The 27,685-nt window shown below is 41.5% G+C and overlaps 1 protein-coding gene and 1 pseudogene across 2 annotated transcripts in view; one reads left to right on the top strand and one right to left on the bottom strand.

Moving 5' to 3' along the window:
- The window catches only part of ROR1 (receptor tyrosine kinase like orphan receptor 1), a 467,044-nt gene that overhangs the window by 159,647 nt on the left and 279,712 nt on the right, over positions 1-27,685 (bottom strand). For both annotated transcript variants that reach the window (XM_060206339.1, XM_060206338.1), the window contains 2 exons: positions 10,179-10,466; positions 8,665-8,695 (listed from right to left, as the gene is read on the bottom strand). In XM_060206339.1, the coding sequence (XP_060062322.1) occupies positions 8,665-8,695; positions 10,179-10,466 (319 nt within the window). The remainder of the gene's footprint in view (positions 1-8,664; positions 8,696-10,178; positions 10,467-27,685) is intronic.
- LOC132542953 (ubiquitin-conjugating enzyme E2 variant 2-like) lies at positions 1,816-3,562 on the top strand (annotated as a pseudogene).

Genomic DNA, 27,685 nt, shown 5'->3' with positions numbered 1-27,685 from the left:
GTTGGATAGGACAAAGAGAAATCGAGAGAGGAGAGAAAGTGAGAGAGGTGGGAGAGGAAGATAGACACCTGCAGACCTGCTTTACCACCCCCAAAGCGACCCTCTCTGCAGGTGGGGAGCCAGGGGCTCGAACTGGGATCCTTATGCCGTTCCTTATGCTTCATGCCATGTGCACTTAACCCTGGCCCCCATACATTTAAAAATATATTTATTTATTTATTATTGGATAGAGACAATCAGAAATCAAGAGGGAAGGAGGAGACAGAAAAGGAGAGAAACAGAGAGACACCTGCAGCCTTACTTCACCACTAGTGAAGCTTTCCCCCTGCAGGTGAGGACCAGAGGCTTGAACCCACGTCCTTATACACTATGTGTGTGTTTAATGAGGTGTGCCACTACCTGGCCCCAAATATACATTTTTTATTATATTAGTGATTTAGTGATTAGTTCAGAAGATTATAAAATCACAGGGGTATAGTTCCAGACCACACTCAGCATCAAACTTCACTCCCAATAAAAATTACCACAGGTCTTACAAAGGCCTAGAGACAAATTGGCTACATCATCTTTGTAGGTCCATGTGTTTCAATTCCCTGTATTTCACATATAAGCAAATCATCCCTGGATACCCTTTTCACCTTGCAACTACTTTACTGAACTCAATCACCTCCAGTCCCATCCATTTTGTCTCAGAGGATATAATATCTTTGTCAACTGCACAATAGTATTCCATTGAAATAACTCAAAGTCACTACACAAACAGCAAAAGCAATACAGCTGCATCCCAGGAAATGCTAATTTTCAACAAAAGGTAGTTTTTCAAAAGGTCAGCAACAAAACTGACAAGCCTTTCATTTGACTAGCTACTATGGCCAAGAAAGTTACTTCAAATTAGAAGTGAAAGAAGAATCACCACCTGGTATGATTTAAGAACATTTTAAGGGTTCCGGAGACAGCATAATGGTTCTGCAAAAGACTTTCATGCCTGAGGCTCCAGGATCTCAGGCTCAATCCCCAGCACCACCATACGCCAAAGCTGAGAAGTGCTCTCTTCTTTCTGTGTTTTTGTCTTGGTATCTCTTTCATTAAAACAAAATAAAATGTAAAAAAAAAAAAAAAGATAGGGTAGGTTTGGAAAGTATGAGTACCACTGACATTGATAAAAGCCAAAATAAAAAAAAAAAGGAAATTACAATGAAAACTAAATGCCAATAAATTAGATAATCCAGGGCTGGCAAAATAGTGTGCAACACAGGTTCAAGGCAGTTCCCCCCCCCCCCATTTCTCTCTCTCTCTCTCTCTCTCTGTCTGTCTGTCTCTTATCTGGGGTAATAAAATTTAAAAAAAAATCTGGGAGTCGGTCGGTACAGCAGCAGGTTAAGTTCACGTGGTGCAAAGTGCAAGGACTGGCATAAGGATCCTGGTTCCAGGCCCAGCCCCTAGCTCCCCACCTGCAGGGGAGTCTCTTCACAAGTGGTGAAGCAAGTCTGCAGGTGTCTATCTTTCTCTCCCCCCTCTGTCTTCCCCTTCTCTCTCCATTTCTCTCTGTCCTAACAATGATGACATCAATAACAATAACAACTACAACAATAAAACAACTAGGGTAACAAAAGGGAAAACAAGTAAATAAATAAAATATAATTTTTTAAAGTTATCTATATAAAATGAATGAATTCCTAAGAAGACACAGACTGACAAAATCATTTAAAAAATGGTTTTGTATTGTGATATTAAGACATTAACATGAGTAGAAGGCTGTTGATTGTAACACAAGTTTTAAGAACCAGAAAATCCTGTGTCGGGCTGCATGAAAAGATGGCAGTCTCCACAGGAGTTCAAAGTTTCTGGTAATTTTCTCTTGTTGGAAGAACGTGAAGAAGGACAAAAAGGAGTAGGCGATGGTACTGTTACCTGGGGCCTTGAAGATGATGAAGATATAACACCTCCAAGGTAGACAGGCATTAATTATTGGTCCACCAAGGTGGATGCATGGAGCATAACAGTATTAGCAAAACGGCAACATTCATATAGCATTAAAGTTGTTCTTCTAGCGCTAAGGCATCTAATGATGGGCAAAGAAAATAGGAAGCTGGGAGTTGGGCGGTAGCACAGTAGAATAAGCGCAGATGGCACAAAGCGTAAGGACCAGAGCAAGGATGGTAGTTCAAGCCCCTGGCTCCCCACCTGCAGGGGAGTCGCTTCAAAGGCAGTGAAGCAGGTCTGCAGGTGTCGATCTTTCTCTCCCCTCTCTCTCTGTCTTCCCCTCCTCTCTCCATTTCTCTCTGTCCTATCCAACAAGGATGTCATCAATATCAACAACAATAATAACTAAAACAATAAAAAAACCAAGGGCAACAAAAGGGAATAAATAAATATTTAAAAAAAAAGAAAATACAAAGCTCCCACAGCCACCAGAAGGACAAACATACAACAATTAATTTTAGTGGATCTCAAACTTGTGTTAAAATCAACAACCTTCTACTCATGTTAATGTCTTGATTAAATATCACAATACAAAATACCCACACATTAAGTAAAAGAATTGCATCTGATAAACATGACCCCGACATCTGAAAGGATATAATTAATATATGTACGCCCATCATGTTTTTCAGGTAACAGGAGGAGAAACGCAGCACAAAAGTTTTTCCCTTGTTAAGGCACTGTCATATAAGCATAAACCTGGAGTGCTCAAAATAGAATTCAGGTTTCCACCATGGAAGAAAGCATGGTGAGAAGTCTTAGATGGCTATGGAGGCTGGTGTGTTTTCAAAGAGTCAAAATCGCAAGAAGGAGAGCCAGAAATGGCATGCTTTGTCCACCTTGCGCAGTGAAAGCTGCAGTTTAAAAGTCTCAAGAAGCAGGTACCATGCATATTGTCACAAACTGTGCTGATTGTGAGGCTGTGTGGGTGCTGACTGCTAATAGTATCCAAGAGTATGTTCAGGATTATTTTGATACTTGTATTTATAATAATAAAAAAATGTTGTGGGGAGGTTGATGAGTTTCTGTTAAACGCCGTTCCTGTGTATTACATGTAACAGCCATGGTAAATATTTGTTTACAGTCTTTGTTTGACAAACCAGGCATTTATTAAGTTGAAGTGAAATTAACAAAAAGGAAATAGGTGTATGGCTATGTGATTTGAAAGTAAATTTAGTCTTAAAATGTAAATAAGATGTGGAATATGTCTTCAAAAAAAAAAAAAAAGAACCAGAAAATCAAAACAAACTTATCAGATGTAAATTAATAACTATGGAATTTCCTACAAAGTGCTCAAATTGCTTTACTGGTGAATTCTACTCAAAGAACAGTAACAAAGAATTCTTTATATCCTTTTATCAATAAATAACTAAATAGCCAGGGATTATTTCTTAATTCATTCTAGAAGTTCATATAGCCTGATATCACATCATCATAAGAAAACTACACACCAATATATTTTTTTATGAACAGACACAGAAACCTCAACAAGATACTAGTGAACTAACTTGAGTAACATATAAAAAGGAATTATAGACCATGACTAAGTGGGAGTAAATCCAGGAATGTGAACTTAGCTTAACATATAAAAATCAATCAGTACAATATATTACATTAATATCATACAGGACAAAGGAACTCACCAGGATCATCTGAATCAACACAGAAAAAGCACTTAGCAAAATCCGGCACACTTTATAGTAATTGGAAAAAAAAAGTCGAAATAAAATAAGAATAGCAGGGAATTTTTCTCAAATTGATAAAGCACTCTGAAGAAAACCTCTCAGCGTCATAAAAGTTCTCCCTTTAAAGTTAAGGGAAAATATTCAAGAGCATCTAATCTTGCTACTTCTACTCAACATTGTATTAGGAGGTCTAAGCAAAGCCATTACATAAAATGAAGAAAATAAATACACCCAGGCTGGCAAGGGAGAAGTTAACATAATTTCTATTTGCAGATGGTATGATCTGGATAGAAAAATCTTAAAGAAACTCTCTCTCTCTTTTCTTTAATTTTTTAAATTTTATTTATGTATGTATTTATTTATTTATTTATTGGCTAGAGACAGCCAGAAATAGAGAGGGAAGTGGTGATAGACACCTGTAGCACTGCTTCACTACTGGCAAAGCTTTCCCCCTACAGGGGGGACTGGATGCATTGTAACATATGTGCTCACCAGGTGCACCACCATTTGGCCTCTCTCTCTCTCTCTCTCAGTATTAGATGTAACAGGTATCCAGGATATAAGACCACTATTCAAATATCAGTTATATATAAAGTATCAATAAATATGCTGAAGAAGAAAACAATTTTATTTCCAATAGCTTAAAAAACAATACAATATTTAGAAACAAAGTTAGAAAAAAAGGATAAAATGTGGACATAATTGAAACCAACTAAATTAAATAAAAAGACAACCCATGTTTTTGAACTTCAAGCTCTATATTATTTAGATTGGAACACTGAAAGTAACTTACAAATTCTTGCAATCTCCATCCAAACTTTAAGAGAGAAACAAATAAGTTGACCTTAAATTTTACACAATGGTTAAAAAATAGAAAAAAAAAAATCCCTGAATGGAAAAGAAAAAATGAAAGAAAGAGAGCAATGGTAGAGGAACTAGGAGCTAGCTTAGAATGTGAGCACAGGACTTGTACCTTGAGGCCCCAGAAGCCCCAGGGACAGGCACCATTATTACCATCTGACACAGCTGAGCAGTGTTCTCATCTCCCTCATAAAATCAAAGGAAAACATTTTGGAGGATGTGATGGCCATTTTTTTCTGTGTCAACGCAGCATCAAAAGAAGTGTTGATGCCTGTTGTGACAGATGGATTCTGAAACCATACGCAAGGTGTAAGACAAGCATTGAGTGATTTTCCTTATGTGAAATATTTAGAACAGGCAAACTCACAGCCACAAAATATATTCACACTTATCAGCTGTTGGGCAGTATGCCAGCTTCCCCCTGCTTATACCTGCGGTCTATTTACATAACCAGTTACCTAGGAACTGCACTGCCTGCAGGGCATTGGTTTAATCCCCACTGGTTCATGATATCTTTTTGCTCCGCCCCCTCTTAGTCAGCCTGATTTCCACCAGTCTCTTTTCGCTCCACCCTCTCTACGTCACATCCTGTTTCCACCCTACTTGGTGAGTATATATATAGCTGCTCTTCTGTTTGAACACACTTGGGATTGCCTTCTGGCTCCGAGAGTTCCAGAGTGTATCTCCTGCGACGCTAGCTCAGCTCAATCACTCTCCCATGCAGCAGTCTAGGTTGGCTCCAGTTGAGTTCTCTCCAACCCAGAGAGCACTTGCTCAGGAAGAAGCACCCTCAGGCTATCCCGGCAATCAGCAACTAAGAGAAATTTCTTTGTGAGATGAAAACAATGCTCTAAAATATCAGAATAATGAGGGCTATACCATTCTGTGAATATGCCAAAACCACCAAGTTTTACACTTTAAAGTGGGTACTTTTGTAAGAGATTAGATCAAGAGCTTGTCAAATTCTTTCAGTCTGAATGTAATAGATTCCTTTTATTAGTGATTTAATAGTGGCTTATTAGATTATAGGGTAGGTTTCTACACTGCACCCCAAACCAAAGTTCTGCTCTCCCAAGGATAACCACGTGGATCTCACATGCTTCAACTTGACTGCTTCGTCTGCTGTTTCTTTTTTGCAAGTTCAAATGTTTAGATTCTCTCTCTTTAAAATTTTTAATTACTTTTATTTATTTATTGGATAGAAACATCCAGAAATTGAGAGGAAGGGAGAAATAGAGAGGGAGAGAGGCAGAGAGACACCTGCAGCACTGTTTTACCACTTGTGAAGCTTTACCCCTGCAGGTGGTAACCAGGGACTCGAACCCAGGTACTTGAGCATTGTAGCATGTGTGCTCAACCAGGTGCGCTACCACCTGGCCACAAATGTTTAAATTCTCTTAAATCCTATATATGAATGCAATAGATTTGTTTAAAAAAATATTTAGTGCGTGTGTGTGTGTGTGTGTGTGTGTGTGTGTGTGTAAGACACAGAAGAGGAATACTGGTCTAGTATATTTCGTACTGGGGATCAAACTCTGGGCCTCCCTCATGCAAGTCCTATATTCAATCCACAGAGTCACCTCCGTGACCACTCGAATGTGATGATTTCTTGCATAAAGAACTATCATTCTAATATTATCAAGGACCTGTCTCATTTTCTGTATATTCTCTCCAATGCTTCTGAGAAATCATCACAAATTAGTATATTATTTGCATGAGTTTGACATGACTGAAAAAATTTTTGTTTTATGTGGTCTGGAAGTTGGCACAGTGGCTAAAGCACTAGACTCTCATACATGAGGTCCTGGGTTCACTCCCTGGCAGCAAATGTGCCAGAGTGATGTCTGGTTCTTTCTTTCTTTCCTCCTATCTTTCTCATGAATAAATAAAATGTTTAAAAAAAAAATTTGTTGTTTATAAGTGCTGTGAGATGAATCACCCACACCCATTTCAACTGAGGAAGCACTAATTCTCAGCACCTTAGAATGTGACCTTACTTGAAAACAGTATTTTTCTAGAAATAGTCAACTTAAAATGCGATTTTTGGGATGGGCCCTAAGATGATAGGATGGGTGTGCTTATTAAAACGTAGACATTTGAAGATATACCCGAGGAGAACATCCTGAGGAAAGGGAGAAACAGGGGTGACTTATCTATCAGTTCAGGCCACCAAAAAAAAAAAATGCTGGTCTCAGAAGTAATGAATTTCACTGACAACTTAATCTTGCGTTTTCAGCCTTTCAAACCAAAGTAATAAATTTCTGCTGTGCAAGTCACACAGTTTGTGGCATGTTGTTACAGCAGCACCAGCAAACCAGTACACTGAGCGATTCATATTACCCTGAAATAAACATATTTAGTATTGCATGTGAAATATAATGCTGATTTTATAATAAAATCATAACATTTTGCAAAATATTCTCAATAGTAGTTATCACAGAGAGTACTATATTTAAACATGATAAATAAAAAAGGGTGGGAGTCGGGCAGTAGCACAGCGGGTTAATCACATGTGGTGCAAAGCACAAGGACCTGAGTAAGGATCCTGGCTCCCTACCTGCAGGGGAGTCGCTTCACAGGTGGTGAAGCAGGTCTGCAGGTGTCTGTCTTTCTCTTCCCCTCTCTGTCTTCCCCTCTTCTCTCCATTTCTCTCTGTCCTATCCAGCAGTGACAACAACAATAAGTACAACAATAAAACAACAAGGGCAACAAAAGTGAGTAAATAAATAAATATTAAAAAAATAATAATTTTCATAATGACAAAAGGAATGTTGATGTACAAAGGACAAGCAGAAAGTCAAGAGTCCAATTCTTAATAGTACAGGTAGATTAGTGAACCACATTAATCAATCTGGGATAGTGATTATCAACCACATTTGAAGCACAGATTAACAGGAACAAATAAGGTAAAAAGGGTAGGAAGCATTTTATAACAAGTTACAAAAGTTTTCGTCTTTGTTTAAATAAGACTTCAAAAGGATTCCACGTATGAGCCAATAGTGAGGCCATATTTTAAAAAGAAAAAGATTAACTTCAAGGAGTGCAAGACACATTGACCAAACTTCTAACCTGTCTTAAGATCAACATTTTTCTACTGAGACTAGTAGAATGCAGTTAGCACCGGAGTGATTTTTAAAGACTCATTTACAGTTGCCTTTAACTGGCTGATGAAACAGCAGAACAGTACGGACAAAGGCCAATATTTATTTTTACTCATTACCTGTTTTATTAATGGGATCGTGGGCCACTGGGCCTCCAGGCACACACAAATATATTAAAATATCCCACACTGTAATTAAGTGGCACAGAGGGGATTAGAACAAATTAAGTGTCTGTTATATTTGCCATGGGTGTAGTCTAGGTCCGACCTTTTTGATGCTCACAAGGAGAGGTGGAGAATTTTCTTTTGGAAACTTACAAAAATAAGGAATCTTTTTTTTTTCCCTTGCAAAGCCAGGATTTTCATACATGGGTATTTTTTACCAAATAAAAATAGACAGAAAACATGTCTCAAATGGATCTTCTAGCATAAAAGAAGAGAACACCTCAGACAGGAGAAAGAACAAATACATTAAGAAACAATATTGCCATTGGTGAGGGATTCCCCATCTATCAAACTTCCATGTAACTCTCCATCCAGACCCACAGTTTTTCTTCTCCTATAGGAGTCAGACTCTTTCTCTGAGTTCTTTGAAGGCAATAAAATGACAGTGATCATGACTGGTAGCCTTTTCAGTAACAGAAGGACCAGAGATGCTTACAGAAAAACAGAACCTTTTAAACAAAGACTAGAGTAAAAGCTTCTAAGTCAGCACCGCATCATTTGTTTGAGTTTTTAAAAAACCAAATCCACTTCTATAATTAAATATTAATTTAGAAAATAGTAAATACAAGTAGATTTTGGCTTTGATGATTCGGAATCAATGCCATCAAGCCTGGTACTACTACCAAGTGCTTCATATCAGAAAGACACACACACACACACACAGTATGAAATGGAATGTGGGTAGGGCAAATGGAATGAAATCTGAAAAACACAGAATGTCGGTCCCAACAGAACACAGCATTGCCTTTGCCCGAGATGCCTCCGGAGAAGCACTTCAAAATGACAAGAGAGGAGATAAAAAGCACTTACGAAGATCCTGGACTGGCAGTTGGCGGGGGTCCTGAAGAAATGAAAGGAAAACAGTCAGTCTGGGTGATGGGTGGGTAAGTATGAATACAATTCAACTATTACAACTTAAAGTTCAGAACCACCCCAAGGTGATACTTAGTTTTCCCTGAAATTTAATATTTTATTCCAGTTCCCCATCCCTTCCCCCCACTTCTAAAAAATATATTTACTAGTGAGGACGTGTTTATATACTACAGTTCATGACCTAAAAAATGCTACGACAAGTGCTTGAAAATGAGTCAGTAAAGTAGGTATCCTCACTATGCAGGGAGTTTCCAATGGGAGGCTCAGGTCTGTTGATGATAGCTGGATTAAAAAAAAGGGAGTCGGGCTGTGGCTCAGCGGGCTAAGCGCAGGTGGCGCAAAGCACAAGGACCGGCATAAGGATCCCGGTTCGAACCCCGGCTCCCCACCTGCAGGGGAGTCACTTCACAGGCAGTGAAGCAGGTCTGCAGGTGTCTTTCTCTCCTCCTCTCTGTCTTCCCCTCCCTCTCTCCATTTCTCTCTGTCCTATCCAACAACAACAATAATAACTACAACAATAACAACAAGGGCAACAAAAGGGAAAAGTAAATAAAATAAATATATATAAAAAAGTATTTTTTTAAAAAAGTACAAAAACAAAAAAGGCAAGGCATGCTGGGATTCTCATTTTTCAGTAGCAGGACTTCTTTGTTGAAGAAAATCTCATTGGTTTGGGGGGTCAGGAGTAGGGGCTGAGGGGCTATACAGATCTGGGTTTCACTCTTGTTCTTATTGTTTATTAACTGGGCAGTCCTAGGCATGGTTCTTAACAACTGGGTTTACTTATTTATAGAATGGTGACACCTATATCAAAGGCTGCTGGATCTTTGATCTCACCCCACAGAGGTTGAAGTTCAAGGGCAAATGCATTAACAATAATGCCAGGTAAAGACTTTGCATTTTTGCTTACTTTTGTTTGTTTTAGATAAAGGCAGAAGGAGAGAAAGAGAGTGATCAACAGACAGACAGGCCAGGTAGCGGTGCACCTGGCTAAGTAAATACACTATAGTGCACAAGGACCCCGTGTAAGCCCCTAGTCCCCACCTGCAGGAAGAAAGCTTCAGGAGTTGTGAAGTAGGGCAGTAAGGCTGTAGGTATCTCTCTGTCTCTTTTGATCCCTTCCCTCTCAGCTTCTTTCTGTCTCTATTTAAAAATAAATAAATAAATAAATAAATATGAGAGGGAGGGGGAGGGGGAGAGAGAGAGAGAGAGAGAGAGAGAGAGAGAGAGAGAGAGAGACCATAGAATTGAAGCTTTCTTCAATGCCCCAGGAGTCTGGCTCATAACTGCGTCTTTACACTGCATTGATGAGGACCTTGAAATATATACCAAACCACCATGGAACTCAATCCAGGCACAGGGTTCTCTTTTGTGTGCGAGTCAATTTCTGCCTCTGAGTTCTTTAAAAGGAATAAAAACTGCCCCCGTTCTTTTTGTCAGAGGCTACTTACCAAATTTGACAAACAAGACTCCAGTGGTGGAAACCACCTTTTTGCCATTTGTCGCCACGCACTGGAAGTAGCCCGTGTCTGTGGTATCCAGATTTCTGATTCGCAGCCGTGAGCCATAGTTGGTTGCCCGGAAGGAGATTCTCCGGGGCTCCTGGACCACAGGCGCATCATTTTTGAACCAGCGAATGGTGGGAGGGGGATTCCCTGAGACCTTGCAGTGCAGTTCTGCTGTCTGTCCCAAGGATGTGGTGATATTATTCATAGGTTCATCGAGGGTCAGGAAAGAATCTGTAAGTACAGGGGGAGGCAGGTGAGAGTGGTAGACAGTACTCTGCAGAACCTCAAGGTACCTGAGAGTGCCTCAGGACCATGGAGAGATCAAACAGGAGCACCATGGTAGAATGAAATTAGACATTCACAAAGACCTCGCCTACCCGCTCTGCCAAACAATCAACCCGCAGAGCCTCCTACTTGGAAGGAAACTTGTTGTGAGTCTTAATATAAAATCAAAGGTTTTCAGTTGTGTAGTCAGAGATAAATGTATTTTCCAAGCCAAGAAAAAAATGAGTTTTTGTGATATGTATTACAATAAAGATAAATACAGTGAAGAAGAGAAAAAAAAGAAAAGGTGAATTATTTATTTATTTATTTATTTTCCCTTTTGCTGCCCTTGTTCTTTTATTGTTGTTGTGGCTATTATTGTTGTAGTTATTGATGCCATTGTTGTTAGATAGGACAGAGAGAAATGGAGAGAGGAGGGGAAGACAGAGAGGAGGAGAGAAAGATAGACACCTGCAGACCTGCTTCACAGCCTGTGAAGCGACTCCCCTGCAGGTGGGGACCCAGGGGCTCAAACCGGGATCCTTATGCCAGTCCTTGCACTTCGTGCCACGTGTGTTTAACCTGCTGTGCAACTGCCTGACTCCCAGAAAAGGTCAATTTTCAACATATATTCCTCCAAAGTAATAGCGTTCTGAATATTCTGGCAAAGATAGCTCTAGCTTGTCTACTTTGTATAAGAAGCCAGAGATCTTCTTGCCAGGGCTGTTATAAGTGTTATGAAGTCTGGGTGTTGCTGGCAGACAAAGTGCTGAGGTAATAGATATTTCCATAATGTTGTGCCTATCAGCTCCAACATGTTCTAATATGTAATTCTACACATTAAATTTTTATTAAGATATGATTTACATTTTATAAAATGTATCGGTCATAGTTACAAGGTCCCCCGGATATTAACAAATGCATACACTCATGTAACCAAAACCTCTCTCAAGATAGTAACATCATTAGCGTCTGATAAAGTCCTTCAAGTACTTCAAGAGAAAGCAGTCAACTCCTGGGGCTGTCCCCTCCCCTGCTTCCATTCTGAGCAGCTGTAACTCTGACTTCTATCACCAGACCTCTCTATGTCTCAGTTTTGTTACCTGTGAAACTAATAAAGTAACTTGTACCTCCCTTTCAGGGCTATTATAGAGACTAAAATAATCCATTCTAGGAAAGTGCTCTGGATAGGCTCTGGCACAGAGCAAAAGAACTATTTTGCCATTGCATTAACGGCTTTCTTTTTCTTGCAGATACCATTTCTTTTTTAAAAAACAACTTTTTCAAAATAATTTTTTTAGGGGCTGGGTGGTGGTGCACCTGGTTGAGAGCACATGTTACAATGCTCAAGGATGCAGGTTCCAGGCCTTGCTCCCCACCTGCAGGGGGAAAGCCTTGCGAGTGGTGAAACAATGCTGCAGGTGTCTATCTCTCTCATTTTCTATCTCCCCCTACCCTCTCAATTTCTGGCTGTAAATGAAGACAATAGAAAAAATTAACAGTTAAACAATAATAAAAGTAAAATATTTTTATTGGTTTACCAACAGTTTACAATACAATCTAAACTTTGGAAGTTTAGCCTTGCACCTTTACATGTCTGTCTTAAAATCTTATTTCTTTTTTTCCCAATATTTATTTATTTTTCCCTTTTGTTTCCCTTTTTTTTTCCTCCAGGGTTATTGCTGGGGCTCAGTGCCTGCACTATGAATCCACTTTTCCTGGAGGCCATTTTCACCATTTGGTTGCCCTTGTTGTTGTACTTGTTGTAGTTGTTATTGTTGTCATTGTTATTGTTGTGTTGGATAGGACAGAGAGAAATCAAGAGAGGAGGAGAGAAAGACACCTGCAGACCTGCTTCACCGCTTGTGAAGTGACTCCCCTGCAGGTGGGGAGCCCGGGGCTGGAACCGGGATTCTTATGCCGGGCCTTGCGCTTTGCACCACATGCGCTTAACCCATTGCGCTACCGCCCAGCTCCTGCCCTTTTTGTTTTATTGTTGTAGTTATTATTGTTATTGATGTCGTCGCTGTTGGATAGGACAGAGAGAAATGGAGAGAGGAGGGGAAGACAGAGAGGGGGAGAGAAAGACACTTGCAGACCTGTTTCACTGCTTGTGAAGCGACTCCCCTGCTGGTGGGAAGCTGGGAGACTCTAAGGGGGATCCTTGCGCTGGTCCTCGCGTTTCACCACATGCACTTAACCCTCTGCACTACCCGACCCCCTTAAAATCATATTTCTAGGGAGTTGGGCGGTGGCGCAGTGGGTTAAGTGCACGTGGAGCAAAGCGCAAGGACCTATGTAAGGATCCCGGTTCGAGCCCCCGCTCCCCACCTGCAGGGGAGTCGTTTCACAGGCGATGAAGCAGGTCTTCAGGTGTCTATCTTACTCTCCCCCTCTGTCTTCCCCTCCTCTCTACATTTCTCTCCTATCCAACAACGAAGACATCAATAACTACAACAAAAAAACAAGGGCAACAAAAGGGAATAAATAAATATAAAAAATCTAATTAAAAAATCTTATTTCTAAAAAGTAGGGAGTGATTATTGGGCTGACTGATTCCTTTCCTGGCGGTGTCTAGGTCAGATGTTGCAGAACAGGACACCCAAAGAAGAAGCCACTTTTCCTTTAATCACAAAATGAACAGACTGCAGGTGAGAGTGGTAACTTCATCCATGTAGCTATATAAAATTTAGCTACGTACAAAAAAATGAGGGTTACAGGGCATCCTGGAGTCAGTGTGATATCTGGTTCAAACAGTCTGTTTCCAGAAAGAACAAAGGAAATGTAAACACATCTCTGTGTTCATGAACAAAAGGACCTTGCTACACACATGGGGGATTTGGCCTTAACTTTTTATTGATAAAGAAGAATGTTCAAATTTGTTGTTAGCTGCTCATACAGAACAAGCAAACGGTCTGGCCTCCAGTTTGGCAAAGATTGGAGGCAACAGAACAACTTTTGGCCTAAACAACAGGAAAGTATCTTGTGACTGGAATAAAATAAAGTAAAAAAGCATGTCTGTATCATTGCTATCAGTCTTTTTTATTAACAAGCCCCTGGCCATGATCCATTCTCTTCCCAGAAGCAGCTGGATCCTTTCTCAGCAGTCACATTAGAGGATCTATTCTTTTCTCGACACTCAAAGCTTGCTGGGACCATTGGAGGTTCTGAATGAGCCACTCCTTTCAGAGAACATGTAGACATCCCAGCAAAGAGGCCTGGCTCACAGCAAATCTACAAAGTGGATGTGAGGCCACTTAGGCTGTGAGCTAACTGCCTGTTTTAGGCAGTCCTTTCACCTCCCTGACTCTGGGATCATGACCAGTCACAGGGGCACTAGGGACTTGCCCATTCTGCGACAGTTTGTGTTTCAGTACAAAGATGCACAGCTGAGGCCAGGTGGTGGTGCACCGGGTTAAGCGCCCACAGTACTAAGTACAAGAACCCCTGCAAGGATCTAGGTTCAAGCCCCTGGTTCCTCACCTACAGGGGTTATGCGTCACAAGCGATAAACACAGTCTGCAGGTGGTCTATCTCTCCTTCTTCCTCTCTATCTCCCCCGCCCCTCTTAATTTCCGTCCTATCCAATAAAATGGAAAAAAAAAAAAAAAACCAAAACAGCCACTAGGAGCAATGGACTTTTAGTGCCGGCAGAACTTGCCGATTCATACTTTGGGGGTGGTTTGGCTTAATATCTCTAAAGATGTGGGCTGAAGCAGTGAAAGGCTTCCCAGTCTTTCTTTTCCCTCTTCCCTAGAACAGAACTGTTGAGACAGCAGATGGATGAGTAGGAGGAGAGGTTATGTCCTGACTTGAGAAAGAAAGAAAGAAAAAAAAAAAAAAGGACAATTCTATTGACTCTGCGTTCTGCAGATGTGTGTCCGTGAATGATCTAGGCTTCATGTTATCACAACAATAATGGTGATGATGACAGTTCAGGCAATACTACTGACACACTGACAATAGCCAAGTATCTACTTAAAATCACAGTGGCTGTCAGAAACACGTATTTTCACCCCCTTCCACTTTACACATGATAATCTAAGGCACAGAGAAGGTATGAAAACTATCCATTGTCAGACCACATGTAGAACATTAATACCCTAGCGAGTTATTGTGTAGATATAGACCAACTGATCCTAAAGTTTACCTGGAAAGGCGAAAGACTCTGTATATCAAACATAATATTAAAAGAGAATGTCGGGGACTAGGCAGTAGCACAGAAGGTTAAGCGCACGTGGCGTGAAGTGCAAGGACCAGTATAAGGATCCTGGTTCAAGCACCTGGCTCCCCACCTGCAGGGGAGTCGCTTCACAAGCAGTGAAACTGGTCTGCAGGTGTCTATCTTTCTCTCCCTCTTTCTGTCTTCCCCTCCTCTCTCCATTTCTCTCTGCCCTATCCAGCAACATCAATAGCAATAACAACAACAACGATAAACAACAAGGGCAATAAAAGGGAAAAAATAGCCTCCAGGAGCAGTGGATTTGTAGTGCAGGCACCAAGCCCAACGATAAGCCTGAAAGCAGAGAAAGAGAGAGAGAGAGAGAGAGAGAGAGAGAGAGGGATTGTAGTTGGCAAACTGATACCACTAAAGTTACAGTAGTCAAGATAGTGTAGTACTGGTGATGGACAGACAAAAAAGATCAATGAAACAGAAGAGTGAGCACAGAAATAGACTTTTATAATTAACTGATGTTTGACTGAGGAGTAAAGGCTTCATGAAACAGTAAAGACAGGAATGTGAGACGGGAACAGAAAAAAACCTAAAAAAAATTTTTATTATTTATTTTCCCTTTCATTGCCCTTGTTGTTTTATTGTTGTTGTAATTATTATTGTTGCTGCTGCTGATGTCGTTAGATAGGACAGAGAGAAATGGAGAGAGGAGGGGAAGACAGAGAGGGGGAGAGAAAGACAGACACCTGCAGACCTGCTTCACCACCTGTGAAGCGACTCCCCTGCAGGTGGGGAGCCAGGGGCTTGAACTGGGATCCTTACACTGGTTCTTGAGCTTTGCAGCACGTGCACTTAACCAGATGTGCTACCACCCAACCCCCCTACTATAATTTTTTTTAAAGATTTATTTATGAGAGGAAAGGGAGAAAGAGAGACTTAGAGAATTACTCTGGCACACGTGCTGCTGGGGATGAAACTAGAAGGCCATGTGTGAGAGGGAGGGCAACACCTTATTTACTGCCACTTCCGGGTCATGGCAGTGAAAGTTTACATGCAACACCAAAGGCATACTCATGAAAGAAATAACTGACAATTTAGACTTGCTTAAAGTTTAAACCTGTTCTTCAAAAGACAATAAGAGAAAAATGAGATGAAAAGCAGTTAACCAGCGTAAAATACTTGCAAAAGATATATTTGATAAAGGAGTTATCTATCTATCTATGTATCTATCTCTCCTTCAAAACTCAACAGCCAGAATATAAGCATCTCAAAGACTAGCCACAAAAAAGGGGGACCACTTTTGCAGACCTGTCACCAAAGATATACAAATGGCAAAAAAAAAAACATGAAAAATGCTACATGTTGGGCAGGGGAAGATAGCATAATGGTTATACAAAGAGACTCTCATGTCTGAGGTTCCAAAGTCCCAGGTTCAATCCCCTGCACCACCATAAGCCAGAGCTGAGCATTGCTCTGGTAACAAAAAACAAACAAACAAACAAAATGCTACATATCATGCCACCATAAAGACGAAAACAAGAAGATATTATTAGAATGGGAAGAAGCCAGAATACTGTCAAGAAGAAATGCTATTAGGACACAGAGTAACAGATACTCTCACTGAGGAAGCTGAAAGATAGTTCCCACAGTAGGGTATTCACTCTACCTTGTGGGAGGACTTGTGCTCAAGCCTCCAGCCACCACATCGAGACATCACACAAAGGGGAAGCTTCAGCTGTGGTGAAGTGGGGCTGGTAAAATAGCTCACTGGGACAGTGCATTACTTTCTTTACCTCGTGTATGGCCCTGGTTTGAGCCCTGCTTCTACCACACTGAAAGCAGAAGCTTCAGTGCTATGATAGTTTTACACAAATCCCATCGCCTCTCAGGTTCTTTCTTTTTTATTTTAAATTTTCATTAGCTTTATTTATTTGATAGAGACAGCCAGAAATTGAGAGGAAAGTGGGAGTTTCAAGAAAAGATAGAGAGATGCCCGCAGAGCTACTTCACTACTTGTAAAGCTTTCTTCCTGCAGGAAGGGACTGGGGGCTTAAACCCGGGTCCTTGCATATTGTAACATGTGCGCTTAACTGGGTGCACCATCACCTGCCCCCACCTCTCTGTTTCTATCCGAAAAAGTTAGCCCAGAGCTGTGAAGTCCTGGAGAAAAGAAAAAAGTAGTGGAACTTGCTATGGTCTCTCTCTCCCTCTCTCTCTCCCTCTCTCTTTCCCTCTCTCTCTCCCTCTCCCTCTCCCTCTCCGTCTCCCTCTCCCTCTCCCTCTCCCTCTCCCTCTCCCTCTCCCTCTCCGTGTGTGTGTGTGTGTGTGTGTGTGTGTGTGTGTGTGTGTGTGTGTGTGTGTGTCCCAATCTCTATCTGGGGGGAAAAGTGTTCCGGGAGTGTTGGAATCATGCAGTTGTGAAGCCTCAGCAAAGATATGGTGGCAGCAAACAAAGAACTTCTCATTCATTGTTGGCGGAAATGCAAAGTGGCACATGCCACTCTGGAAGATAGTTGGGCCGTTTCTCACAAAACTAAACAGACATTTACTATGTGCTCCAGCAATTGCACTCTTAGGCATTTAGCCAAGAAAGCTAGAGACAAATGCTCACGCAACACCCTACCCACAGATGTTTTTAGTTTTATATTTAGATTTGTCACAACATGGAAGCAACCAAGATATCCTTCAGTAGGTGAATGGATAAACAGTGGTACAGCCAGACAATGGAAGATCATTTGATGCTAAAAAGAAATGAGCTGTCAAGCCTTGAAGAGGCATAAGGAAACTTTAATTACATGCAACTGCTATGTGAGAGAAGCCAATACGGAAAGGCCATACCCTATGTGACTCCAGTTATACGACAATCTGGAAAAGGCAAAACTATGATGAGAGTAAAAGATCAGAGGCTGATGGGAGTTGAGAGTTAGGGTGTGGAGTGGAGGGATAAAGAGGGAAACAGAAGATTTTTAAAATAGTAAAAATGTCCTCAGTAATACAGAAATGAAATGACAGATACATACCAGTAGATATTTGTCTGGATCTATACAGAGTACAAAACCAAGCATGAATCAATAATGGAAATTATGGGGGAGTCAGGCGGTAGCTTAGCCAGTTAAGCGCAGTGAGTGCAAAGCACAAGGACCAGTATAAGGATCCCGGTTCGAGGCCCCGGCTCCCCACCTGCAGGCAGTGAAGCAGGTCTGCAGGTGTCTGTCTTTCTTCCCCCCTTCTCTGTCTTCTCCTCCTCTCTCCATTTCTCTCAGTCCTATCCAACAAGGGCAACATCAATAACAACAACAAAAATAACTACAACAACAAAGGGAATAAATAAATAAATAAATAAATAAATAATGGAAATTATGGACTTTTGGGAATAATTACGTGTCAGTGTAGGTTCACCAGTTGTAACAAATGTAGCACTCAGATGGGAGTGTTGGGAAAGGGGAATGAACTGCATGGTAGACAGGCAGGGCACATATAGGAAACACTGAACCTTCATCTCAGTGTTGCTGAGAGCCTAAACTGCTCTCAAAATGATTTTGCTTCCAGAAATAATGTTTGGGGATGAAAGTCCTTACTTTTTAAAAAAGATTTTATTTATTAATGAGAAAGATAGGAAGAGAGAGAGAGAGAGAGAGAGAAACCAGACATCACTCTGGTTCATGCACTGGAAGGGACTGAAGTCAGGACCTCATGCTTTAGAGTACAGTGCCCTATCCACTGAACCACCTCCTGGACCACATATTTTTTGTTTGTTTAAGGGCCCCTATATTCCCTTTAAGATATTGAGGACCCCCCAAAAGAAATCTTAATATTTGCAGACTAATTTATATTTAAACTCTTCCTTGTTAAGCTAAATAATAAAAAAAATAACTTTTCACACAAAATTAGATTCGTGGCATTGTTTTATATTTTCGTTAATGTATTACTTGGCTTAAAAGCAGGCAGTTAGACCCTTCTCTTTCTGCATCCAATCTCTCAGTCTGTAGTGGGTAGTGAGGAAAAGTACAGTGAGTAATAGTACAGTTTGATTTGTTGTTGTTTTTTTTTAACCACTGTCTTGATTTGCACTAAGGCCCAGCGGTTTTATCCATTGTTGTGTTTGCACAACCAGGATAAACCAGTGTTAGAAAAAGTCAAAGACCTGTCTCAGATCTGTCCCCACTAGTAAATGGCAAAGCCAGGGATCGGGCTCCAAGCCAAGTGCTTTGTTTCATGACTGTCCCCAGTTACTGATGCTACCACTGCTATGGGACTTGGGCTGATGGGAGGATCTCAGAGGATTTAGCTCAAGCACCATAAGCTGGAGAGCTGCTTCTATGGCTCCTTTCTTATTCCTGAAACAGTAGCTGTGGTTACATAGCAACTCCAAGTGATTGCGGGTAGACCTGGGGAGAGGTTGGGGCCTGGCAAGTTAAAAAAGCAGTTATGATTATTATATTTTTAATTTAGAAAAAGGAAACACTGACAGAAACCATAGGATAAGAGGGGTGTAGCTCCAAACAATTCCCACCACCAGAACTCTGCATCCCATCCCCTCCAGCTTTCCTATTCTTTATCCCTCTGGGAGTATGGACCCAGGGTCATTGTGGGATGCAGAAGGTGGAAGGCCTGGCCTCTGTAATTGCTTCCTCGCTGAACATGGGCATTTACAGGTCGATCCATACTCCCAGCCTGTCTGTCTCTTTCCCTAGTGGGGCAGGGATCTGGGGAATAGGAGCTCCAGGACACATTGGTGGGGTTTTCTGTCCAGGGAAATCTGGTTGGCATCACAGTAGCATCTGGAACCTGGTGGCTGAAAGAAGAGTTAACATATAAAGCCAAACAAATTGTTAACTAATTATGAACCTAAAGGCTGGAATAGTACAGATGAAGATTTGGGGGGGGGGTCTACATTTTGTAGATAGTTAATAGGCCTATTTTAGTTATATTCCAAAGGGCCCATGACTATATTCGTGTTTTTTTTTTTTTCCCTGAGCCTGACATCTGATATGCAGGTAGGTCCACGTTATTGTCTGGGGATATGATTTCATGGCTACAAAAAGGACTAGAAAGCTGGATCAGGGAAGAGAGTAGCTCCCTAATATGGGAAAGGTGTATAAATATTATTGACTGTAAACCCCATCAATTTGATCTGATCTGGGGCCCATCTTCAGCTTAGGAGCCTATGTGACCTCTGCATCCCTGTGGATCTATTTTTTAACACTGTAGAAAATTGAAATTCCAGCATTATTTTAGTACTAACATTTTCTCCACCACCCATAGAAAGTGATGATTATGGAGGCTGGGCATACTCAGTTAAGCTCACATAGTACTAAGAGCAAGGAGCTGCACAAGGATCCATGTTCAAGCCTCCAGCTCCCCACCTGCAGGTGGATGATTCATAAACAGTGAAATAGGTCTGCCAGTGTCTACCTGTCTCTCTTTTAAATTATCTTCATTTATTTACTGGGTAGATTCAGTCAGAAATTGAGAGGGAAGGGGGTGATAGAGAGAGAGATAAAGAAAACAGAGAGATACCTGCAGCACTGCTTCACCACTTGTGAAGCTTTCCCACTGCAGGTGGGGACCGGGGGCTTGAATCCAGGTCCTTGCACATTGTAACATGTGCACTCAACCAGGTGCGCCACCACCCGGCCCCTTCCTTCTCTTCCTATCCCCCCCCCCCCCTTCTCAATTTCTCTCTGTCCTACCTAATAAAATGAAAAAAAAAAAAAAAAGGCCACCTAGAGCAGTGGATTCCTAGTGTCCCCACCAAGCCCCAGAAATATAACCCTGGAGGCAAAACTAAAGAAAAGAAAAAAGAAAGTGATGATCATAACTAACAACCTTTTTAAAAAGTATTTCTTAAAGTGCTAGCTACCATTTCTATCCACACTGACATATTTAAACTTGAAAACAATCCATTGAGGTAGAAGCACTACTCTGCAAACAGTTTAAAGATAAAGAAAGGGAGAATCGTCATACAGAAAATGTCAAGAGCTGGAACCCAACCACAATCCTTTAGATTCCAGGGGCCATATGTCTACATTTCCCCAAGAAGCTCAAGTCTTCCCCAAGAAGACAAGTCTTCCCTTGTTTTCAACCATCCCTGACCCTGGCTACAGAATGTCCTTGCTGTTTTTATGAGTCCAGACGGCCTGTACCAATACGCTCTGGTACTGACAACAACTATATCACTACTGGTTTCTAACAATGTAACTGGAAGTCGTCATCAAGTCTGAGCTTTTAAAAATACAGCACAGGCATCTTTCACATTGGCACTTAATCAACCTGAAAAGTGAACTGCGAGAAAAAAGAAGTTAGTTATGAGCTCTCTGGGAATCTTCTTTCTTTTTAGCCCCTCCCCGCCCAGTACCCCATGTGTTATTGTGAGTTTCGAAGGCATTTAATGAATGCTGGTTGATTGAGGAGATGGAAGGCTCAAGTAAGTGTATTTTGGGCAAATGAGCTTTGGAGACACTCCATTTATTACTTACCCACTTGACAAGATGTCACATCCACAAATCCTTCCCAACATTTATTACTTAATTTTCAAAGTGCCCTCCCACTTTCCTCTGGGAGAAAGGCGAAGCCAAGCATTCTACTCCCGTTTTGACAGGTGAGAGAGACTAAGATATAGAAAGTTTCACTGTCCTTGCCATGGCAACTCAGTCAGCCAAGGAGCGAGTCACAATTACACTCGGGGCCTGGGTCTCAGTATCAAAGACGCACACACCAAAATAGCAGTCTCTTACAGGACCGATCCTTTTCAGGATAGGGAGGAGGTTCCCCAATATGAAATAAAATGCTTAGCTAAACACAAAGAAGGGCTGCCAAACACAAGTTAGGTCATCACACTTGACTTTGAGAGAACATTCTGTTCGCGCCATCAACCTGCATACACTTTCAGCACACGTCACCATAAATACTTCTGACTCGCTATCTCAGGAAATATTTTTTATCTTAATAAACTCAATGCAAAAACATAATCTAAATCAGCTTGCACATTCTTGAGTCAGAGCCATAAGCTGCCTTTAATAAAAATCAGTTGAAATAGCAGGGGACTTCTGAATAACCGCAGTTCCTTATCTGGTGTGGGCTGCTGGGAGTCCTGGACACACGGGGAGCAGGAGGTTGGTAGGCTGAGGATGGGAGACCACTGAGCAACCCCACTGGTTGGATCTTAGGTCCTACAGGGCAACTTCATTGAGGACACATTTCTTGGTAATATAAGGTGGCATGGTTATGCAGAACATAGTTCCCAACGTAGACTGTTTGGCTTCATTTCTTTTTTTTTTTTTCTACATATGGATAGTATATTAATATATACATATCAATTTTTTATTTTTTATTTATAAAAAGGAAACACTGACTAAACCATAGGATAAGAGGGGTACAACTCCACACAATTCCCACCATCAGAACTCTGTATCCCATCCCCTCCCCTGATAGCTTTCCTATTCTTTAACCCTCTGGGAGTATGGACCCAAGGTCATTGTGGGATGCAGAAGGTGGAAGGTCTGGCTTCTTTAATTGCTTCCCCTGCTGAACATGGGCGTTGACAGCTCAATCCATCCTCCCAGTCTGCCTCTCTCTTTCCCTAGTAGGGAAAGGCTCTGGGGAAGCAGAGCTCCAGGACACAATGGTGGGGTTATCTGTCCAGGGAAGTCTAGTTGGCATCATTTCTAAGTAGTACCTCTCACTTGCTGTGCTACTTAAGGTCATTTTTCTCAACAGAAAATGCTGCTCATGATGGAATTTACTCAGCTTGTTGCTGGGGGTGGGGTGGGGGGTGGTAAAGGCAGACAATCTGTCTCTGGCACATCAAATGTCCAGTGAGCAAAGATGAAGCTGGAGATTCTAAGCTCTCCTGAACTTAGAAAACAGTAAAAAACAAGATGAAAAAAAAAAAATAAGCCAAGAATAACTGGATCTGTCCACTGGAGATCCTAGCACAACCTACACTGTGGGGAATACAGGTATAAGCTCTACTTTTTACAAGCTCCCCAATTAATTGACTTGTGCAAACAGGAATGCCTGGCTAGGGTCACCGTAACTACCACTCATTTCCTAGCCGCTAATTCTTTCCTTTCCTGCCCTCCTGCTTGCCTTTCTTCCTCCCTCCTTCCCTTTCTTTGTTTCCTTCTTCTTCTTCTTGTTACCAGGGCTTCAGAGCTCTGTACTAATTTTTTCAACAGAAAGAGAGAGAGAAAAGGAGGAAAAGACAACACAACACCAAAGTTTCATCAAATGTGGTAGAGGCTGAGCTCAAACATGAACTTGAGCCTGAATCATTCAGGCAGCAAGTGAATTATTTTCTGAGCCCTTGGCCACCAGTTCTTGCAGCCTGAATTTCACTTCTCAAAAACTCTCCAGGATTCTCCATAGTAGTCCCCATTGTTCAGAATAAATTGAAGCTGAGACCTTAAATATACTACTGAGAGTTACATTACCAACAAAGAGTGAAATCCTGTCTCCAGCCTACACCTCTACCTTGCACTCACTGGAGTATCACCTGTTGAAGATAAAAACTTTTCTGACTGAATGATGCTGCAACATGATGGTAAAAAGTCAGCAGGCGGGGGTCCGGGTTAAGTGCACATTGTTTGAAGCTCAAGGATCTGCTCAGGTCCCCAGCTCCGCATGTGTGAAGCAAGTCTGCAGGTGTCTTTCTCGCCCCCTTCTCTGTCTTCCGCTCCTCTCTGGATTTCTCTCTGTCTTATTCCAACAACAAAGACATCAGTAACAACAACTACTACCACCACAATAGAAAAAGATGGCCTCTAGGAGTAGTAGATTTGTAGTGCAGGCACCCTGCCCAGCAATAACCCTGGAGGCAAAAGAAAAAGAAAGAAAAAAAGTCAACAGGAATAAAAGTGCTTTGCTAGCATGCGTCTTGGAACGTTCTCATTTTCTTGAGAGGTCAAACAAGATGAACTCTGACTAAGGACTTCAGAGTCACAGGAGTGGGCTTAATGCGTGAGTACAGGACCACAGGCAACACAGGGCACATGGTGCAGCTCTTTGGGGCAGGAGCAACTGCACATACATCCGAAATGGCTCTGGGAATGTGCACTTGGTGCAAAATCTCCTATCAATGTGGACAAACCGGAAAGACAGTGACTTTTAGAGACCTTAAGCAAACTTTGCTACAGAGATGATAGTTTTCATGAAGAGCTTTTTTTTTTTTTTTACAAGGGGGTGATTGTATGTAAATGGCATTTAAAAGCTCAGGAAACGACTTTCTTCCTCTTAAGTGGCTAAGGGTTACACAGGATGAGGATGGCTGGACTCAAACATTCAGATTACCTGTGCCCCAGCTGTAATTAATGAAAGGGGGAGGAGAAGGGAGCAAATATGTCCACTACTGATGTTATCAGGCACTGTACATATAAAACTGCATTTTTATTGAACCAAAGTAAGGGAGAGGGCTCAGGTCCTGGAACAGGATGGCAGAGGAGGACCTATTGGGGGTTGAATTGTTAAGTGGAAAACTGAGAAGTGTTACACATGTACAAACTATTGTATTTCACTGTCGACCAGAAACCACTCGTCCCCAATAAAGATATTAAAAATAATACTGCAATTTGCCCTTTGCAGAATCCTGTGATACTTATAGATTTCCTAACCCCATTTTCAGGTAGATACCTGAATTCATCGAGATGTTTACAGGACTATGCTTGTCATGGCTGGAAGTGGAACTCACTCCTGATGACAGGCTTCTTCTCCCACTCCTATTTATAAACTTCCCCTCAATGACCTGCAATTTTATACTCTTATTAGATTATTCTTCAACATTCCTGGGCCTATGAGAATATTTATTCATTTGATAGTAACAGAGAAATCAAGAGAGGGAGAGAGACAGAGACACCTGCATCCCCACTTCATCACTTGTGAAGCTTTCCCCCTGCAGGTGGGGACTAGGAGCTCGAACCTGGGTCCTTATGAATCGTCACATGTGTGCTCAACAAGGTACACCACTGCCTGCCCCCTCCCCACTTTCTTCTCATCAAAGATTTGATTATCTTCATCCGTTTTTATTTTTACGCCAGGAACAGACTATCTGGTGACAACCACTAGAGTTATTTTAACAGCTTTGTTCTAGCTATAGACTTCTGTGGTTTATTTTTGCATACAATTTATTTTGCTCTGATTTATCCACCATTTTTTATCATACAGGGATACCATTTTGTTGTTTCATATATGTCATGTGTGCATGTTCCATCTGAATTCAGCAACAAAGAGAATACCTAGAAATGATCATCAGAAACAGCTGTCAAAGCAATGAATTGATGCTGATGTAATGAAATCCTTTTAGCTGATATTCACAAAGACACATGGTTTATAACTTGACAACTAATATCCACAGCTTAGAGAAATATTGCCAGTCTTGTTTCTGAGTTCATCCAAACTTTAAGATGCCAATTAAAAATATATATATATGGAAGCCCTATTTTCAGCTGAATGGAGAGTAAATTTATAGATCTAAGAATTGTTTTATATTTTACTTTCATTTGTTTTATTTACTGCCATATCGCCATCAGGGTTACTGCTGGAGCTTGGTACCAGTGCTACCAATTCATGGCTCCTGGTGGCCATTTTTGTCTTTTTTTTTGCCTCCAGGATTATTGCTGGAGCTCCTTGCCTGCAGCAATAGGAATCCACTGCTCCTGAAGGCCATGTATTTTCTATTGTTGTTGTTGCTGTTGGACAGGACATAGAGAAACCCAGAGCAAGACAGAGAGGAGGAGAGAAAGACACCTGAAAACCTGATTCACCACTTGTGAAGTGACCCCCACACCCTACAAGAGGGGAGTCAAGGGTTTGAACTGGGATCCTTGTGCTTCAAACTATGTGCACTACCACCTGGTCCCCCATTTTTCCCTTCCCTCTATTTGTGTTTGAAAGGACAGAAAGAAATTGAAAGGGAAGGAGGGAGACGGAGAGGGAGAAAGACATCTGCAGTCCTGGGGAGTGGGGTCTTGAACCTGGATCCTTGTGCATGGTGATATGTGCACTTAACTGGATACATCATTGCCTGGTCACAGCTGGCCCCCTGACCTAAGAATTCTTTTTTTAAAAATATTTATTTATTTATTCCCTTTTGTTGTTTTATTATTGTAATTATTGGTGTTATCATTGTTGGATAGGACAGAGAGAAATGGAAAGAGGAGGGGAAGACAGAGAGGGGGAGAGAAAGACAGACACCTGCAGACCTGCTTCACCGCCTGTGAAGCGACTCTCCTGCAGGTGGGGAGCTGGGGGCTCGAACCGGGATCCTTATACTGGTCCTTGGGCTTTGCACCACCTGCGCTTAACCCACTGCGCTACAGCCCAACCCCCCAAAATTCTTTAGGTATGGGGCATATCTACATCCCAAGGAGTCACTAACAGCATTTCCTAGCCCCTTGAAACCAAAGCAAGTATACCAGTCAACCTACCATTCCTTTGTTTACTCTAACTACTGATTCCAATTAAAAAAAATAAAATAAAAACATCAACTCTCAACTTAGTGAGATTCTAACTTGAAAAGGCAAAGTTTTGAGCACAGGCCCTGTATATCATGCTGCAACCTGAAAACTACTTTCTCCCCCTTTAAGGTTGAGTTATAAACCTTTGTAAAATGCTGACAGATCTTAGGAAGAGTGGGTCCGCATAATGAACTTGGAAATGACTGGAGATAGTATCTAGAAGGCCAAGGCTGAAATATGTTTCTGGCTTGGGCTGTGGGCCAAGGCAAACAGAACACATCGTAAGTCATCTCTGTGATTTCAATACCATGGATAGGAGACGTCTCAGCATCTACAAGATGCGCGATCCTCACCAGGGAGACCTAGCCAAGCTTCTTCTTCAGTGTGCGAAGGCAACAGGCATGCTTTCAGTCTTGTGTGAGGAAGAGCCAAGCCAGTCCATTCAGGGTCTTCAAAGACAAGAATCACTGTGTATTTTCACTACCCAGGCCCAAATGCTGAAAGGCAGCGGCTTGTCCAGTCATAATAAATTCTCAAGCGTTTGATGGCTCTAAGTGGAGCCAGGGTGACTTTCAAAATAAAAGTTGGCCATTCAGGCCAAGAAACGTCTGTTCCTATAGGGACCACACAGTTATACCCTCTCAGCTTTCTAAAGCCATGTCTGGATTGAACAGAACCCCAAATTCCTCTGTGTGCCCGTTGTCATTCCAATTCGATTCCTCCAAAGCCCACATTCCTGTCTGAGGTTTTCCCAGACTATAGACTTTAGGGGGTTGAGGGGTGGGCAAGGGACAAGAAAGGGCGCACAAACCTTTCTTTTCTCCCTTCAGACTATAAGATTTGTATTTCTATGATTTTTTAAAAAATAATTTATGTATTTATTCATGAGAGAGATAGGAGGAGAGAAAGAACCAGGCATCACTCTGGCACATGTACTGCTGGGGATCGAACTCAGGACCTCATGGTTGAGAGTCCAATGCTTTATCTACTACTGCCACTTCCTGGACCACATATTTGTATTTCAAAATGAGAAGGTGTCTTCTGACTTGGACACATTTCAGGTCTTTTGTTAGCTGTCAGTGCATGGGAGAAGTCTCTAATCACCCCCATGTTCTGTTTTTGAATGGGGTAACTTCTGCTTCAGAATTTGAACCTAATTCCTCAACAATTAGAGATTATCTGTTCTACTGCTTCTTCATAAAATCCTAAGAGTGATAAGCAATCTGGACTGAAAACTGAACCACATATTATTTCCTTAGCAGGAAGAGGCAAAAATTAATTCAACACACAAGACTGTGGACACTGGGTCTCTATGCAGTTTTTTTTTTCCTTTGCAACTCCTTTAGTTCACACTCACTATAAACAGATGTGCAATCTGTTTGATGAATAGTGGATTTAAGTGCCTATGCTCAAAGACCTCTCGTCCTGTCTATGGAATTAAGCAGGTAAAGAAATAACTGTGAAAGTGAATTCTGGGTATTCCAGGTTATTGGGGACTCTAGAAGAGGGATCCTGATATCTCGATTAAAGGGGCCAGATAAAGTTTCCAAAGAAAGGGA

Source organism: Erinaceus europaeus, chromosome 13, assembly GCF_950295315.1.
Source record: "Erinaceus europaeus chromosome 13, mEriEur2.1, whole genome shotgun sequence".
NCBI classification, from domain to species: domain Eukaryota; kingdom Metazoa; phylum Chordata; class Mammalia; order Eulipotyphla; family Erinaceidae; genus Erinaceus; species Erinaceus europaeus.
This window is presented reverse-complemented; position numbering and strand designations above follow the sequence as displayed.